Consider the following 16,876-nt stretch of genomic DNA (forward strand, 5'->3'; position numbering starts at 1 on the left):
CTAACATTAACATCATGTAATATTGTTTTGTCGATATTTATGACAATATTTTAAATTATAATTTAAAATTTAATTTCATAATTTTAAAAAAATATAATTTTTTTAAATAAGTGGGCTGGTCCGTCAAGCATGTAGCCCACGTACTTGTGGGTTGGGCTGACCATTTTCTGGCCCACGCCAAAAATGGTCTAGCCCGGCCTGACCCGTAAAATGTCAAAGCCTGTACGGGTTAGCCCGGATAGGTTGGGCTAGCCCATNTTTTGATTTGATTAACAAGTACTAACATTAACATCATGTAATATTGTTTTGTCGATATTTATGACAATATTTTAAATTATAATTTAAAATTTAATTTAATATTATAAAAAAATATAATTTTTTTTCAAAAAAGTGGGCTGGCCCATCAAATCTATAGCCCACGTACTTGTGGGTTGGGCCGATCATTTTCTGGCCCACGCCAAAAATAAGTTAACTCGGCCTAACCCGTATAATGTAAAAACTTGTATGGATTAGTCCAGATGGGGTGGGCTAACCCATATTAACAGCTCTAAATATAGGTAATTTTAATTGATAGTAATTAACTATTAAGGATGACATACATTAATAGACAACTATACAAAATGATTTGGAAATCTAGAAAAATTATTTGAAACAAGACAATTTTCAATTGACCATAAGAAAGCTATTTGAAACTTATACTATGGAATAATTCAAGTTGTATATATACATTGTACAAATTATTACATTATAGTGTAGTAATATGTCATAGAAAATTATATTTTCATTTTGTATTTAAGAATGAGGCCTAATGATCAATTAATAAAGTCGGTTGAGAATCTCAAGATCTTATATTTAAAATCTCAGCCTCTTCTCATCTTAAATATTCTATAAAATTAATTGAATTGTGTTAAAATTGAACCGAATACCACAATTATCAAAGAAATATATCAAATTTAACTAGAGAACATGTCTATACACAAATATAACAATACCAACACCAAATACAACAACAATACTTATGTCTCAATCCCAAATAAACCAAATTTGGTATGAAATTACTTAATTATACATTAATCATCAATTTACTATGACTATTCGAACTTGAAACCAGCAACGTAAAACATAGGCAAGTTCATTTATTTATTTTCATACAATTTGTTCAAACAAAAATCAAGATGCTAACAACATGTCTCTTATGAGTTTAAAAGGCAAAAACAATTTTTGGTGATTAGGTAGACTTTCTTTTATCAAAGGCACTTCTTTGAATTTTTTCATCCAATTTTGCAAATTAGGAAATGAATTTTCTTCAATTAATTTGACACCTCCAACATCTTCTATAATTTTAAGCCAATGACAAATCCATCCAAAAGATATATCCACTATCCCAATTTTTCCTCCAATAAAAAATATATTATTTTTCTGATTTTTAAAAGCATTTTCTTCTATAATTTTCAACATTTCCAAGCTGTCCTTCACTGCCTTTTCTTGTTCATCCCCTTTTGATCTAAATATCATCCAAAGAGATACACTCTGCAAAAAGATTTTTAAAAGATAAAATTTATCATTAAAAATAAATGGAAAATGGATTTGAAAAAAAAAACACCCTTATAATTATTATAGTGAATATTTTTAAAATATAAAATAACTTATCAAGAATCATTAAATTGTCTTTTTAGAATCTAGAACTTGTATATATTCAAAGATTTTGGATTTATCTCTATTGAAACGTATTTATCGAAAAGCGAAACATGACAACTAATATAAGACGGGAGTGAGTAAAGATTTTGCATAAACATATTAGATGGAAAAGAATCTTACCTTTTGTTCAAAATAATTCACCCAAAATCTAGCCAAAGCTCTTTGATAAGAATCAATTGGTAACAATGGATATTGATTTGGCCATATTTGATCAAGATATTCAAGAATGATTATAGATTCACAAATTGGTTTTCCATCATGAACAAGAATTGGAATTTTCTTGAAAATAGGATTATATTTCAAAAGCAAATCACTTTTATTTGCAAGATCTTCTTCTATATATTCATATAATAAGCCCTTTAATTTAAGAGCCCATATTATTCTTAATGAATATGGACTTGCCCATGATCCATGGAGCTTCAAATCTTGATCCATTTCTAAAGTTTTCTTTATCATTTAGAGTCATTTTAAAGAAATGTTATGCTTGATCAACAAGAAAGTTTTGAATTTTTTTTAAGAGGAAGTTTTGACTAATGTACATTATTTTCTTATACTATAATAAATATTAGTGGTTATTTATGAATTTATTATCGATTTTATTCAAAGAGTACGTAGACTAACTCCATCATCATTATAACTGAGGTATACAGAAAATAAAGTGTATTTAAATTTTAATTTTCTTTATCTTGAGAAGATAAAAAGATTATTTTTTATAAACTCTCGAATCTAGTCGTATACAGCTAACTCAATTAATCAATCGTATATTTAAACTTTCTTCTTTATATTAAAAAAATCTTTTTTTTTTCTTTTTCTTTGCTTTTCTATTGGGTAGGTAGATGGTTGTTAGTTCAATAAAATATTTTTCCTATTCTGAGGATTAAATTTAATTAATTTATTTTTTTTTTGCAAAAGTTTGAATTTTGACTAGTTGCTTATTTTCTATTGAATTATAGGATGATTAGTACAAATGATTCAAAATATTTAGGAGATATTCGAAAAAAAATAATCAAAGAAAAATATTTCTATTAAAATGATAACTCGACAGACATATTAAAACGGAGAAAGTAATTATTTATTAAATAGTTGACAAATTAAAAATTTCAAGAAGATGACAATATCATCTCTCTTTGATTCTTTAAAAACACAAACATTTCATCATAATTAGGGAGATTCTCTTTGATGATTTGTTCTTCTTTGAAATTTTGTACCCAATTTAATAAATTAGGAAATAAATTAGGTTCCAATAATTTCACACCAATAATATCTTCAATAATTTCAAGCCAATGAGGAATTATTCCAAAAGCCAAGTCCACAATCCCAATTTTCTCACCACCAAAAAAAATATTTTCTTCATCTTCAATAAAGGCTTGTTCTTCTATGATTTTGAGCATTTCCATTGTTTCTTTGATGGCCTTTTCTTGTTTTTCACCACTTGTGTAATACATTGTCCCGATACATGCACCCTATATGACAATATAATTGATACAGATCGATTTAAAATTTAACGAGATAACTTAATTTTACAGACGATTATCTAACTTTAAGTTTATAATAAACATCACGAGAAATATTGAATATGATTGTATCCAAGAGCAACATAGGTAGGTTGCAAGAAGTATAATTTTTTCTTATGTAAGTATAGCTACGTCATTAACATCTCACCTCACGTAATAACAACATGTGATACAACTTAGAAAATGAAAACTAACTAATAGTATCTTATTTTTCAATCATCGTGAGTTTTTCTTTTTTTAAAAAAATATTGCGTCTAAGTGAATATTAGGTTTAGATAATTAAATACCTTGTGTTTTCTTTGATATGTAGGTATAATAGAGTTGTTTCTTTGATATATATTGAATTGTTTTCATGTTATATACCGTAAAAGTTATCTTCTAAAGTCAAATTCTAAAGTCAAACTTTCATGAAATCGATATGCCAATTAAAAATTGAAGATACAGATCAAGAAATTGAATTTCAATTAATTGTTGAAATATATCAATCGAAACCTTGATAAAGGAAAGAGATGATGTGTATGAATCACTCACATATTTTTATGAATTATATGTATCCGCGGGATTAATTTGCAAAAACAATAGAAATATGCAAGAACAAATAATTTTTATCGAAAACATTCCTCTAATGAATTCACTGGGAACATCTATAGCCAATGGAATATATAGAATTGTGATCAATCAAATATTGCAACAGATTAGTTCAGCTTTAAAACGAGTATCGAAATGAAAAGACATACCTTATCTCCAGCAAATTTAACCCAAAATCTTGCCATGGATCTATCAAGAGGATCAATAGGAAGAAGTGGATTTTGAGGCCAAGTATCTTCAATATATTCAATAATCACCATAGATTCAGAAATTACTTTTTCACCATGAAAAAGAATTGGAAATCTCTTAAAAACTGGATTATATTTCATAATTAAAGAGCCATTATTTGAATGTTCTTCTTCTATATACTCAAATGGTATTCCTTTTAGCTTTAAAGCCCAAATAACCCTATAAGTAAACAAATTATAAGATGTTCCATGGAGTTTTACTTCATCCATTTTTGATAAATACAAGAACAAAAAACTTTACTCTAATGCATATAATTGAAAGAATAGAAGCCCTATATATATGAAATTATCATGTTATAGTTTCATGGACCACTTTTGTTTTTTTTGTTTTTTTTTAAAAAAAAAATTAGAGTTTAAGTACTACCTAATGATATAAAAATACAAAAATCAGATAATTTATAATACATATATAATCTTTTATCAGGTGTTTGATATCAGCATAGGAATAAAACGTTTCTTAACAAAGACAATTTCATACTCATTAAAAGTCAGTTCGTAAGCTCGAGAATTCAAGATCTCTGATTAAATAGTATATCAATTAGTAACCATGTTTTATAGGAACATCAATATTCTACTACTACTATGGCCCAAACATGTTTAACATCGAAATTCTGATAGGATTCAGTGCAAGAAAACCATGTTGATAATATTACGTAACAATATGATAAAATTACAATATTTAAGTATTTGGTCTTTTGAAAATAATATTTTAACCTTTACGAGAATAATAATAAATTTATGTATATCCAAACATCTTGAGATCCCACTTTGTAAAATTCCATTGAGAATGTTATTATTATCAAAAAAATTTACTAAAATCCAAAGATAGGATATAAGTATGTTTTGTTTCTAGTTGCTACATGAGATTCCATTTCTTTTGCCCTTTTTAGTTGATTTATATTAATATTAATATTATTAAACTTAATTGTATGGATGTCCTTTTAATGATAAAAAAGTAGATAGAAAATATAATCATATTATTTAGGTACAATCATGATTATTTATGACATAATTAAAGATTTAAATAAATCATAAGAAACAATTTTGATTTCAGAGTTGAAATTGACATCATTCTAATTGGTCCCAAAAAAAAGTTTAAGAGAAATAGATTAAATTATAAGGTAATTTGCGTATATTTTATTTTTTCAAATTGTATATGTTGTTTGTTATTGTTATATTATAATTTTTTTGGAAGGCTGAAATCCTTAATTGTTAGTATTTTTTTTCTTTTTTCTAATCTTATAAAAATACTATTGTCTTTTTTCTAATTGTACAAAATAATACGTAAAATAATATATAATATATAATATATAATATATAAAGGTATAATAAATTATTGAATATATTACATAAAAATAAATAAAATTCTTATAAAGAAATTTAACCAAACTTTTGAAATATACTAATTAATTAATAAGATATATATATATATATATATATATATATATATATATATAATAAAGGATATTTTAATTTTTGAGAAAGATAAATTATTGTTTCTGCTTTTGCTTTTTTAAAAATGAATAAATCTTTAGCTTCTTCCGATAATAGAAAAACTATTTATACTTTTATTCAAAATAAATGCTTTTACCTCTCAACAATAATAAATAGTTGACGATAATGAATAATTAATGAATATTCGTATTTTGGGGGTATTATGTGATAAAAGGGAAGGATTCCAAAGGCTTCTTTAGACCAAGAGAATATAATATAAAGTTTCTTTGAAATTTTTTTGATGATTTTTATTTTTTTAAGTATAATATAAAAATTAAACTATAGTCTTAATGTAAAACAATAATGTGTAACATACAGAAGTTGGCCTCTTTCATTCTCCTTAGATCCGCAAAAATGTTCTTTTGTATTTGATTTCACGGGACGAATTCACGTGGTTTTAAGATTTTCTTAAATTTTCTTGATAGAAATTACATTATATATATATTTAAAGTGATTTTTTTATATTTTCGTAGATATATTAATTAATCATGAACAAAAAGTTAAGTTATAACATAGTGGTAGTCTTCTTTGGTTCAAATCACATTGCGGACATTTTATTTTTTAGTTTCTCTTTTTTTTAGTTTAGCTAAAAAGTTTTTTTTTTTTGACGGAATTAACTTATTTTATCTATTAAATATATTACTATTTTTTTTGGATTGTGTTTTATTTTCTTTATATATCACACATTTATATTTTTATTTGTCAAATTTCATGAATAAAAATCTTAAATACGTCATTATATACGTATTATTTCCTCAATGCATTACAAATGTCCTCATATAACTTTTTCCAAAAAAAATTTCAAATTGTTCATCATTCAAGAAATGTGTTTTACTCATTGATCTTCTATGCAACTTTGTGTTTTTTTTCTTCTTTAATAACACTAATTAAACTTAGTAAGATATATTAATTTTGAACAATAAGAGATATAGCTAGAAAAAATTCAAAAAAAATTTCTTCGAAATTGATGTACAAATGAATTAAATAGACTTTCTTTTTATCGAAATGAAATTGCTCTATAAGCTACTCGCAAGTTGATGAAGAAAGTTGTTCACTAAGCTACGTGCAAGTTGCTCGTAGGACAACGTCCTTTTATTTTTTATTTTATCTTTATATTCGATATCTGCATTAAAACTTAACTAAATTTAAATAAAAAAAAGTAAAATATTCTCTAACAAAAATAATTTCATACTCGATTTTGTTTTATTACGACTAACTCCCTCCCCGGTAAAACCCAAACCCCGCCGGCCACCGCCTCAGCCCTATAAAATCCAAAAGACTTTATTTGCGAAGTAATCAGCTCAAGATTCTTGATTTTCTGGACACCCTTTTACTAATTACCTCCAATGACAGAAACCAGAACCTGCGAGTTTGGTCATATAAAGAAGACCACCATGAGTAGTGAAGATGGGGTTTCTGGGTTGCCCTGTTTTGGGGTTGAAGATGATAAAGGTGGAATCTTGGAAGATGGGTTTGCAGAAAAAGGGAAGAAGAAAAGGAGAATTTGTGAAATGGGTTGGTTGAGTGATCCATTAGTTGTTCTTGGGACAGATGTTATGTTGATGATTTTGAGCTGTCTAGACGCACGCAGCGTGGCACTGTGTCTCCTTGTATCTTGTGGATGGAGGGCTGTTGCTTCTTCTGATAAGATTTGGAGCTCCAAGGTTTTAACTTTGATTTAGTTGAGTTGTCAAAATTCAATTTTGGTAAATTAAGGTTCATTTCATGTCAAAACTTTGTTACTACAATTGTGTTTGCTTTGTTATATGGTTTTATTCCCGAAATCGCTCCTCAGTCGCAAATTGTTATGCTTTACTACTTATTTATCAAAATTGGTATATCAAAGCAAGAACATTTACTATGTTGTAAGTTTAGGAGTAGACGGATGCCTTAATGTGGAGGTGGGCTATAGAGGTAAAGCTAGGTCAAAGAATATTGGAGGGAGAGGTGATTAAATAGAATATGGTATAGTTATGCTGACGTAGGATATGACCTTAGATAGGAGGTAGGATATGACCTTAGATAGGAGGTTGTGGAGGATATTGACTAGGGCAGATTATTAGTAAGAAGTGGCGTGTTATCTCGCTAATCCTTCCATACTAGTAAAGTTTCATGTGATTTGATGCCAACCGCTATGTATTGCACGAAAGTCCTATGTGTACTTATGTATACCTTAATGAAAGCCTTGAAAAGCCTAACTATTTCAGCCTTCTAAATTGGAACTTGCTAAAAGGTTGAGATACATTGGAACAATGATCCAAATAATCTTAATGTTTTGAATTCAAAAATTCCGCCAACCAGATTGTGTCAAATTATAGCTTTAGGAACACTTTGTATATTCCAATGTCTTTTCTTCAAATGCTCTCACAAATAATGCAATACTTAGGGGTGACAGTAGTGGAAATAGCTAGTATGAAATTTCTTGGCACTTACCTGCTGTGCTATTACTCCTGTAGTTTCATGTACTTGATTATTGTATTGTTTGTTTAGTTACTGTTCCTTTTTTTTTCAAAATGCTTTTTCTTGCTTTTTGTAATATTTTGCTATAGTTTCTTCACCTCTGCTATTTCTTTTACCTGCTTTGAAATGTTTCTATTGGAAACAACCTCTCTACCTCCTAAGATAGGGGTAAGGTCTGCATACACTCTACAACCCCACCCCAAGTGGGATTACACGGGGTATGTTGTTGTTGTTGTTGTTGTAAGTTTAGGAGTAGCTAACAATTACATTATTGTTGGGTCAATTTTCGCTTTCAGCTGCAGGTCCTCTCTGAACATTTCTAGTTGGTTTGTTGGTAAGATGATAAATTGTTGAAGATGAATTGTCTCTTATGTTTCTTGCTCTTAATTGCTTTACCAGGTACTGGAACATAAATTCTTCAGGGACTATTCTTAAAATTGGATCTTCTTTTCCTAAGAACATTGGATCTTCTTCTATTTTAACGTCTTCCCTTAGAGACTACAAATTATGTAAAAAACACATTGTCTTTGTGTATCTTCTTGCCCATTTGATCTGGAGTTTAGCCCTTACAAGTATACACATTGTGTGCTCTTTGCTAAAACTATGCTCTGTTATCTTTAATTATCACCCCCCTCGAAAGGAATTTTCATCCTTTACCCGTCGCAAACAAGCAAATAAGACCTTACATATTCTCTTTCTACTTGTGAGTTACTTATATGATGTGGTGGTAGCTAGTGTTAATTGAGTCATATTAGTGGTCAGAAAGTAGTTTTGGATTTTGGAAAGAAAAAATCTGCAGCCTATGATTTGGTGGTAGCTAATACATATTTTAAGAAAGAGAAATTATCACCCAGTAACTAATGAAACTGGAGGTAACCATAGTCAAATAAACATGTGATAGAAGTTCATTTCAAGCTGTAAGGTTATTCCAGGAAGACCAATGACCGCCCAATATAGGTATAGTGTCTTAGACTTAAAGCTAAAAAGCAGAGCTAGAAAAGGAAATGACTTGGCAACAAACTGAAGATTAAGTGGTGGAATTAAAGAGTAGTAACCAGTTAGTGTTTCAAGGAAAACTACGGAAGTCACCTAAGAGGAAAACTATGCCAACACACTCGACGACTCCATAAGAAATTTCGATTGTGGAATATGGCCTTCTGAAAGCTTAGAAGATAGAAGATTAGTGTCTATGAACCACGGTGTTGGAAGTTTGAGTCCCTTCTCATCAATAACCAGCCCAAAAGATAAACTTATTTTGGGATTTGAAAAATTAGGTTGAACCAACGTGGACATCCCAGGTTTCAATCTCTACTAAAACACTTGATGTGAGTCCATCTACCTCTGAAAGCTTAGAAGATTAACGGTTATGAACCATCACGATATTGGGAGTTTGAACCACCTCCTTGCCAACAATCAGCCTAAAAGGAAAGTAGACTTTCTAGGGGTTGAAAAATTAGATTGAGCTTTTGGGATAAAAATGTGGAAATCCTAGGTTTCAGTCTTTAGTTATAACGCTGCTTGTGTGGGTCCATCTACTTAAGTCATGGTGGTAGGATTACTATGGTGGCTTATACTTGCGAGTTGGACTGGCTGCATCATAGTCAAGGTGCATGCATCCGGATACTATTAATGAAGAAAATAAAGAGAAAAAATATTATGATACTGTTTTTCTTGGAGTCATCGACAGTTCCATAAAAGTGAAATGAGTTTTGCTCAGTATTTGTTGTTTCCTTTCACTAAATGTTAATGATTCAGAGTTCGTCCTTTGTAAAATGACGTTATTTTCTTCCTTCATGCTCTTAGCGAGTAAACAACAGTAAATTCTAAATAAGAAGAGATGAAGTCATGTGCAAATTTATTTACAACTTCACAGCAGATCAATGATCTTTCTTGGCATCTCTTTGTAGTGTGAAGAATTATGGCGAGGCAAAACACATTTACCTCGGTTAGCAAAAGTGAATGATTTGTCGAAGTTGGTGATTTACTCGCTGTCTTTAATGGATGGTAAACGTGTGAGTATTGGAACTCTCTCCTTAGCATTTCCACATACAATATACGTTAACCTTTTTCGTTTGATTTGTCTGACGTTACTTCTTCATATATTATTTTTCTTAGAAGCGAATAAGAAAGGAGGATTTGTATGATCATGTGTGGGAGTTCCATTTCACCGAGGTATGAGCCTAATTTATATTCCTTCTTGCCAATTTTTGAAGTCCATGAATAGGCATTATCCACCCATATAAATCATGCATGGCTGCAGCTCGCACCAAATTGAGTAGATAGAGTTTGTACGTGCTTGAGAAAACTTAAATCTGTCCGATTGAAGTTAAAACGTCCGTTTGAGGGTCGGTCTTAGTGTAGCTTTGCAAGTAGTTGGTAAGAATGCATACTATCTTACTTCATTTCTTGTTCATTATGTTTAACTTTTTGTTCTTCACTGGTCGGTTTCATAGAGCTTTTGCCAAAATTGAAAACGGTTTGCATGGTTCTGTATCCTGTAAGTGCTATTTGAACCACTTCTGCTGCTGCCTTTGCTTGCTATTTCTTCACAGTTTAATGCATCTGGATTCGATAAAGCTTTGATGGGAAACTAGAGGAAGGAAGAGAAGTTTTTTGGTTTGACAAGAGAGTGAAAAAAACGAAGTGAAGCAGATTTCCCTCTTTCCTTTCCCTAGTTTCCGTCATAGGATAAAACATAATCCTTGTATAACTGCAACCTATATTACTTGTGTGGACGAATCCTTAGGCGGCTCCTGAGTACTGGCGAATGCTCGATCCCTACTGGAATGGAACAGGACGTCCCCTGCGCCGTTATTTTCTTCCAGATGGAAGTCAGACTGCAGAACCAGATGACAAGATATGGGGTGGTCATGAGTCTTGCTACTCCATAGTAACTAGCTTGCTTGCAGATGGAAATATAAGAGAACACTACGTGAGGATAAACCGTTGGCCGCCTATGTATGTGACAAGGAAGGAAGATTGGAGCTGGGAGATCTCTAACAACTTTTGTACCTACAAGAGTATACCAGATGCTGATAAAAAAGATGGCACTGGACCTTTGTTTCTACTTCACTAAGCCTCTACAGTAGTTTGTACTTTGAAGCCAAACTGTGGAAATGTTTGTTTGAATAATTGTAAGGCCTTTTGTAAAGTATATTTTGTTGATATTAATAAGTCTTGCAAGTTTTAATTGTTGCTACTTTATTCAAAGTAATGCACGAAATATATTAATCGTTTGGTAAGATACATTTCATTTTATACGTGATACACTAATCTGATGCGCGAGATACATTAATTTGATACGCTGATACATTAATCTGATGCGTGAAAATGAGAAATTTCGGAAATTAGTAAAACTAATAGGGTAGTAGTAGTACTCAAACACCATGGGATTAGTAATAAGACAATTTACTGTCAAAGGAAAGTGAAAAAGAAGTACTCTAATAATAATAATAATTAGGAAAACAATCTTTAGCATAACTCAATATTTGTCAGAAACATTCAAGGATAATTTCTGCTAGATTTGGCTTCTCTAGTGTTTGAGGCAACTGGAAAAGCCACTTCCATATTGTAAATGGATGAAAATACATTGAAAAGATAGATGATGAAGGACGTCTATTCATTAAAACGATCTAAATCAACTATAGAGAACATGAACTTGCATTGTCTCCAACTCGTAATGCTAATAGCGTTAAAGCAATCATCTTAAACATGTTGCACAGATTTTGCAGATACAATTTTATTCCAATGAGGAAAAGAAAGTATGACCTCCACTGACATGAACCAGTTTTTCGTGCTGCATGACCTGGAAGCTTTACCAGCATCTTACCAGACATCAGGACGAAGCTCTCCAGTTGCTGGAGGCATCCATTTCCCAGAGTTGTAAACACTTTCACCAACTTTCCAACCGGGAACATCCTTCATGATTCTCGCCTCTTCTTCAAGATACTTCTTCCACTCTTTAACAAATCTAAATAAGAAAAATAAATTATAACGAGTTCAGAGTACAATAAATAAACAGGGCATGGAATGGAAACAAATTCAAGGAGGCTCGCCTTTCATCTTCTTCAGCTTGAAGCATGGGTAATATAGCCCTTCGGGCAGCATATTTTTCTTCCTTTATCACCCTACATAATGAAACTATTATCAGAACTTCTTCTAAAGATGTTTGAGATTGACGGTGGTTTTGGGAACTATGGAGGTGTCAACCAGTGCACATATTCCAAAACATAAGAAGGGAGTTTTAGGTATGTCCTCAGATCAAACAACTTCTCCAAGCTCCTCCAAGAACCCATATCAGAGAGCTCTGACTCATACGTTTTCAGAGCATTGATAACAAATGATGACCCAACATTGGTTAAAACAACATCAATGATGCATCTAGCCCTGATATTATGCTTAAGTGAAATGAACCTCCGGACTATTTCAAATCCAAGAGTTAGCTCATGAATTGAAAATACTCCACTACCATATAGAGAGACAACAGTCCACACACTCAAACGAATGTATGTGTAAGGTGAGAAGTGACCAAGACAATATATAGATATTAGAACAGAGACCCCCAAACCATGTGGGGCTTAACACGGGCATGCTCCATTTGGAGCATAGATGAAATAACATGGCAGTTTAACATTAGGTAATTAAACACAAGGATAGGTTTGGCTCTAAATACCAAGTTGAATTGTGTGACTACCTTATCTTAAAACTTTAAAATTATTAGAGTGAAGGCACCTTTATTTATTTGTATTAGGTCTTCAACCCAAACAATTGATGACTAATGTAAATAAACAACATCCAGAGTCCCACAAGAAGTAGAACTTCATCCTTCTATGAGTTAATCATATGATAACTGCTTAAACATGAGCTTTACATAAAGAGAAAAAGCTGGCAACACAAAATAGATTTTCAAACATGTAGAAGGAATGAGATGCATGCTGATTTGAATCACTAACAATATCATAGGTGAATTGTTCATTGTGACGCTGGGATAAAGCCAATTACATTGATCCAATTGATACTTTTGGCTAACCCGAGATGTGAATATCTTAGCTGATAATAATATCTAAGAAGAACTGCCCCAGCTGGTTATTCTATGTTCTTACGGAACATCCGAACTATATGTGATTTATCCAAATATAAAAAGAAAGCATGTGAATTCCAAATAAATTGTGTAGTTTAATCCCTCTCCATTTTGGCTTATTTTGGATCATGCCCCAGTCCATCAAGGAAGCCTATATCAACTGCAATTTTTAGACAGTTGACAAAGCCATCAAAAAAGATCTGGAAAATGATTCCCGCAGTCATTTTTCAGGTTGTTTGAAATGAAAGAGACTACATGTGTCTTGATGGAATATCAACTGCAAAATTGATCATAGCTAAAAGCTAACTTCAACATGGGAAGTATGACACTATGCTAAGAGATTATCTATTGTATTTGAAGGAGATTAAGATCATTAATTTACTAATTTATTTTCAAAGTATAGAAAGATAAAGGGGGGAGCACATAAGAAGACTCACTAGTATTGTAGTTATTGGTGACAATCACAAGCCTCTACAGTTGAAACCCTCTACAGTTGAAGATTTGTAAACTGGTGACACCTATCCCCCACCCCCAAACCAAAAAAATGCAGACAAATAAATTTTCAAGCAGATGAGGAAAAAACTGGCAGCTCTCCTACTCTCTTCTTCATGATCTGAGTTCAGATTTTATGAGTGAGAAAAACTTTCAGGTTGGACATGAGAAACAGTAAAGCTCTGGCTTTGGACATCGGATTCTCGATGACGACTTTCCTCACTTTCAAGCCATTGAATTTAAGGCTTTATCATCTCCACGAGATAAATCTTTTTGGTGTTGCCAAATGAATTATAAGAAAGAGATAACTAATGAAGACAACTTCATTTTTTTTTTGTTTTTGGATAAGATAACAACTTCATTTTTTTTATTGTTAATGAAAACTTCTCTTAGGATTATACATTCCAATATCTCCATCCAAGGTTTGCAATAACCACACGATGACAGTTCACCAGAGCATCAAGACAGTCACAATTGGCTAGATCTGAAAATAATATCTCGCACTATTTCTTCTTTTTTCCTACGTCAGAGAAATGTCCTTTGGGATTCCATCCCGACTTTGTTGGCCATCAGGTTTAGAACTCCAAGGACTATGTGTCCCCACCCATCTACAGTCTACCCTCCAACCTGCTTAAATATCCTGCTAACTAGAAACTCCGTTATCTTTCACTCTATCTTAAATTCCATTTTTCGAGAGAACCTATCATTCAAAAAGATGATTCATCAGATTTCTGACTACTCTATGAAGTTTATAAAATATTCTTCTTCAGAAGATACACAACTCAAAAGGGCCATAACATGAAATCTGACATATGCAATACCTTAAAGGCTTTCCTGTTAGCAGAGGAATCTTCATTAAAATTCATTCATATCTATAAGATCTACAGTCACTGCAAGCACCAGGACAATTGCTGGAGTCTGTCCCTTAGAAAGGATGGAACACATTTATTTTGATGATCTATTATTGCTTACCAGATACAAATCTGTTAACTGGTGTTTCCATCTCAAGAAGCTTTATAAGCACTGGAGTATGTTAACTGTTAAGGGGATAATACATTCTATTGAACTTAACGAAAACAACTCAATAGTCCAAAATCCAGAATGCCCCTTCCATTTGGAGCAAACTTTTCTATCTACTGTGAAAAGATCCTGATTTCGATGATTTTGGAAGTATGAGAAATAACCACAGCCAGCATGCCACATTGGGTACTAGCTTTTATTTCACAATCAGACAACCAGCAAACTAAACATTCTGGTTCTCCTCTAACTGGAGCAGTTCTGCTGTGCAAAGAAACAACTTCTTAAAGTAGCAAACACTTGCTTCAAGTCAACAAATGACAAGATTATCAATGATGCACACAAATCCTAATAGAAAGTAAAAAATCAAGACCAATTTGTACTAGCACGTAAAAGTAACCTACTCAAGATATACTTTTTCACAGAGTCATCACATTTCTGCTGAAGTGTACACCCATCACCACAGATCAACACCCTTGCTCAAAGGACTGGTTTCAAATCTACCACTTTCCATTCTTAACTCAAAACTCGGGCGTATGCTCATCATGAGTCACAGCCTAATACTTCTCTTTAATCGTAATCCACACATTTTAAAAAACTTTCCTTCAATCTAATTCCACTTACCAATTCAGATGAAGTGTCAAATTCCTCCTACCTTAATCAAATAAACTGAAAAGAAAAACAACAAGAAGCTCGATTCTTAATCAGCTCAACTCAACCATAGCACACAAATTCAGCTAACATTTCTAGGGTTTACCAGGAACCACAATCAGCTATCACCCACATAACCCAAAAAAAAAAAGGAACAAACTTTTTCACAAACAACAAAAATTAACACATACCCAGATCAAATCAAGCCAAAATAAACACACCCAAATGAATTTTCTTCTCACAAACTAAAAAAAACAAAATCGATTCATACCTTCGCTTCTTATTTCCTACGCCGACTTGGTACATACCCCATGAGAAAACACCAAAAGCAGTAAGGAAAATAGCCATAGCACTTGGACCAGTGTTAGGGATCCGGCGAGCGAATCGAACCGGTGCAAAACCGCCTGGTGGTGGACCATCTTGCAATAAGGGCATGTCTTTCACGCTAGCCATTCCGGCTTTCTTCCTTATCATTGCCTCCGTCATTTTTCCTACAGTGTGATTTTCCCTCTGTGTCGGAACACTGTAATTTTGAGCTGCTTTACAGGGCTACAGTGATGGCGATTCAATGGAGAAGAAAACTGCGATTTGGAAAATGGTTGAGAAGAAGAAGAAGAGATGATGGTAGTATCTGGCCGGGTCGGGTCGGGTGAGTATACTAACCAATGGAAATTTGACACGTTAGCTTGACCCTGCGGGTGATATTGTGAATTCTCACTGTCCAGTGATCCTAACAAATATGCTTATTTTTTAAAGTAATTAATTATTATTAGTGTTAAAAATACACCTAATATTATTATTAATCGCGAGTTTCATATTTACCCAATAATTTTTAATTTATTTAACTTGATTTATTATTATTTATATTTCATATTTAATTATTAATTTTTTATTATTTAACTTGATTTATTATTATTTATGTATTAAAAAAATAATTGATAGTGAAATGAAACAGATGCAAGAATGAATTATCAATGTTAAATATAAAAGGTTTGAGGTCTTGAAATGTCATGTTAAATTACATATAATCTTTATAGTATGAAACTATTAAGTATGTGCTTCATTAAGACACATTTTTACTTTACTTAAATATTTAATTATAATAAATATATATAATTTAATATTTATATTGAGTGCGAAATTTTTTTTACCTTATTAAAGTACGTGATAATTCAAGTGTTTCAGTAGTTTAAGACTTTGTGAGAATTGAAAAATTGTTCAATTAGTGAATATATATATTTTATTATCGAGGTACTATTTTCAAAAACCCTTTAGATTATGTAACGCATAACAAATCAATGTAATAAATAATATGCAAAAGTAAAGAAGACATAACGAATACCATAAAAATATTACATAATATTTAGGAAAAAAGGAATAATAACAATACCAAAACAATGCAATAGTCAAAGTGTAGTAAGAAACAATAGATAGTAACTACAAACATACTGTGAATAATCTCAATATTGACAGTAAACTGAGTTAGATAAATTCACATCATTTTCTGTATATCTTTCTTGTCCTACATGACATGAACTACCAAACCTATATCCAAAAATATTAATGCTTAAAAATAACGTGATTTATTTAGCGACGACGCTAATTAAACATATAGAAATGTCTCAAATAAAGAT

The 16,876-nt window shown here is 31.5% G+C and overlaps 4 protein-coding genes across 5 annotated transcripts; 1 reads left to right on the forward strand and 3 right to left on the reverse strand.

Moving 5' to 3' along the window:
• Nucleotides 1-946: 946 nt before the first annotated feature.
• Nucleotides 947-2,191, reverse strand: LOC107030794 (glutathione transferase GST 23-like). The gene is made up of 2 exons (XM_015232045.2): nt 1,819-2,191; nt 947-1,530 (listed from the first exon to the last, which is right to left on the reverse strand). Exons 1-2 carry the CDS (start codon nt 2,152-2,154, stop codon nt 1,171-1,173), a joined length of 696 nt encoding a protein of 231 aa, XP_015087531.2. The 5' UTR covers nt 2,155-2,191; the 3' UTR covers nt 947-1,170.
• Nucleotides 2,192-2,796: 605 nt separating this feature from the next.
• LOC107030829 (probable glutathione S-transferase) lies at nt 2,797-4,299 on the reverse strand. Its single transcript, XM_015232066.2, has 2 exons — nt 3,950-4,299; nt 2,797-3,161 (listed from the first exon to the last, which is right to left on the reverse strand). The coding sequence occupies exons 1-2, from the start codon at nt 4,256-4,258 to the stop codon at nt 2,799-2,801; spliced, it is 672 nt and encodes a 223-aa protein (XP_015087552.1). The 5' UTR covers nt 4,259-4,299; the 3' UTR covers nt 2,797-2,798.
• Nucleotides 4,300-6,728: 2,429 nt separating this feature from the next.
• LOC107029218 lies at nt 6,729-11,201 on the forward strand. 2 transcript variants are annotated; one of them, XM_015230582.2, is made up of 4 exons: nt 6,729-7,206; nt 9,910-10,014; nt 10,121-10,174; nt 10,749-11,201. In XM_015230582.2, exons 1-4 carry the CDS (start codon nt 6,889-6,891, stop codon nt 11,076-11,078), a joined length of 807 nt encoding a protein of 268 aa, XP_015086068.1. In that variant the 5' UTR covers nt 6,729-6,888; the 3' UTR covers nt 11,079-11,201. The 2 variants fall into 2 exon arrangements, with proteins under 2 accessions (XP_015086068.1, XP_015086067.1); XM_015230581.2 differs by having other exon boundaries at nt 6,731-7,206; nt 10,118-10,174.
• A 245-nt stretch (nt 11,202-11,446) lies between these two features.
• LOC107031763 (NADH dehydrogenase [ubiquinone] 1 alpha subcomplex subunit 13-B) lies at nt 11,447-15,843 on the reverse strand. The gene is made up of 3 exons (XM_015233233.2): nt 15,514-15,843; nt 12,058-12,129; nt 11,447-11,972 (listed from the first exon to the last, which is right to left on the reverse strand). Exons 1-3 carry the CDS (start codon nt 15,726-15,728, stop codon nt 11,828-11,830), a joined length of 432 nt encoding a protein of 143 aa, XP_015088719.1. The 5' UTR covers nt 15,729-15,843; the 3' UTR covers nt 11,447-11,827.
• Between the last annotated feature and the right edge of the window lie 1,033 nt (nt 15,844-16,876).

Source organism: Solanum pennellii, chromosome 9, assembly GCF_001406875.1.
Source record: "Solanum pennellii chromosome 9, SPENNV200".
NCBI lineage: Eukaryota > Viridiplantae > Streptophyta > Magnoliopsida > Solanales > Solanaceae > Solanum > Solanum pennellii.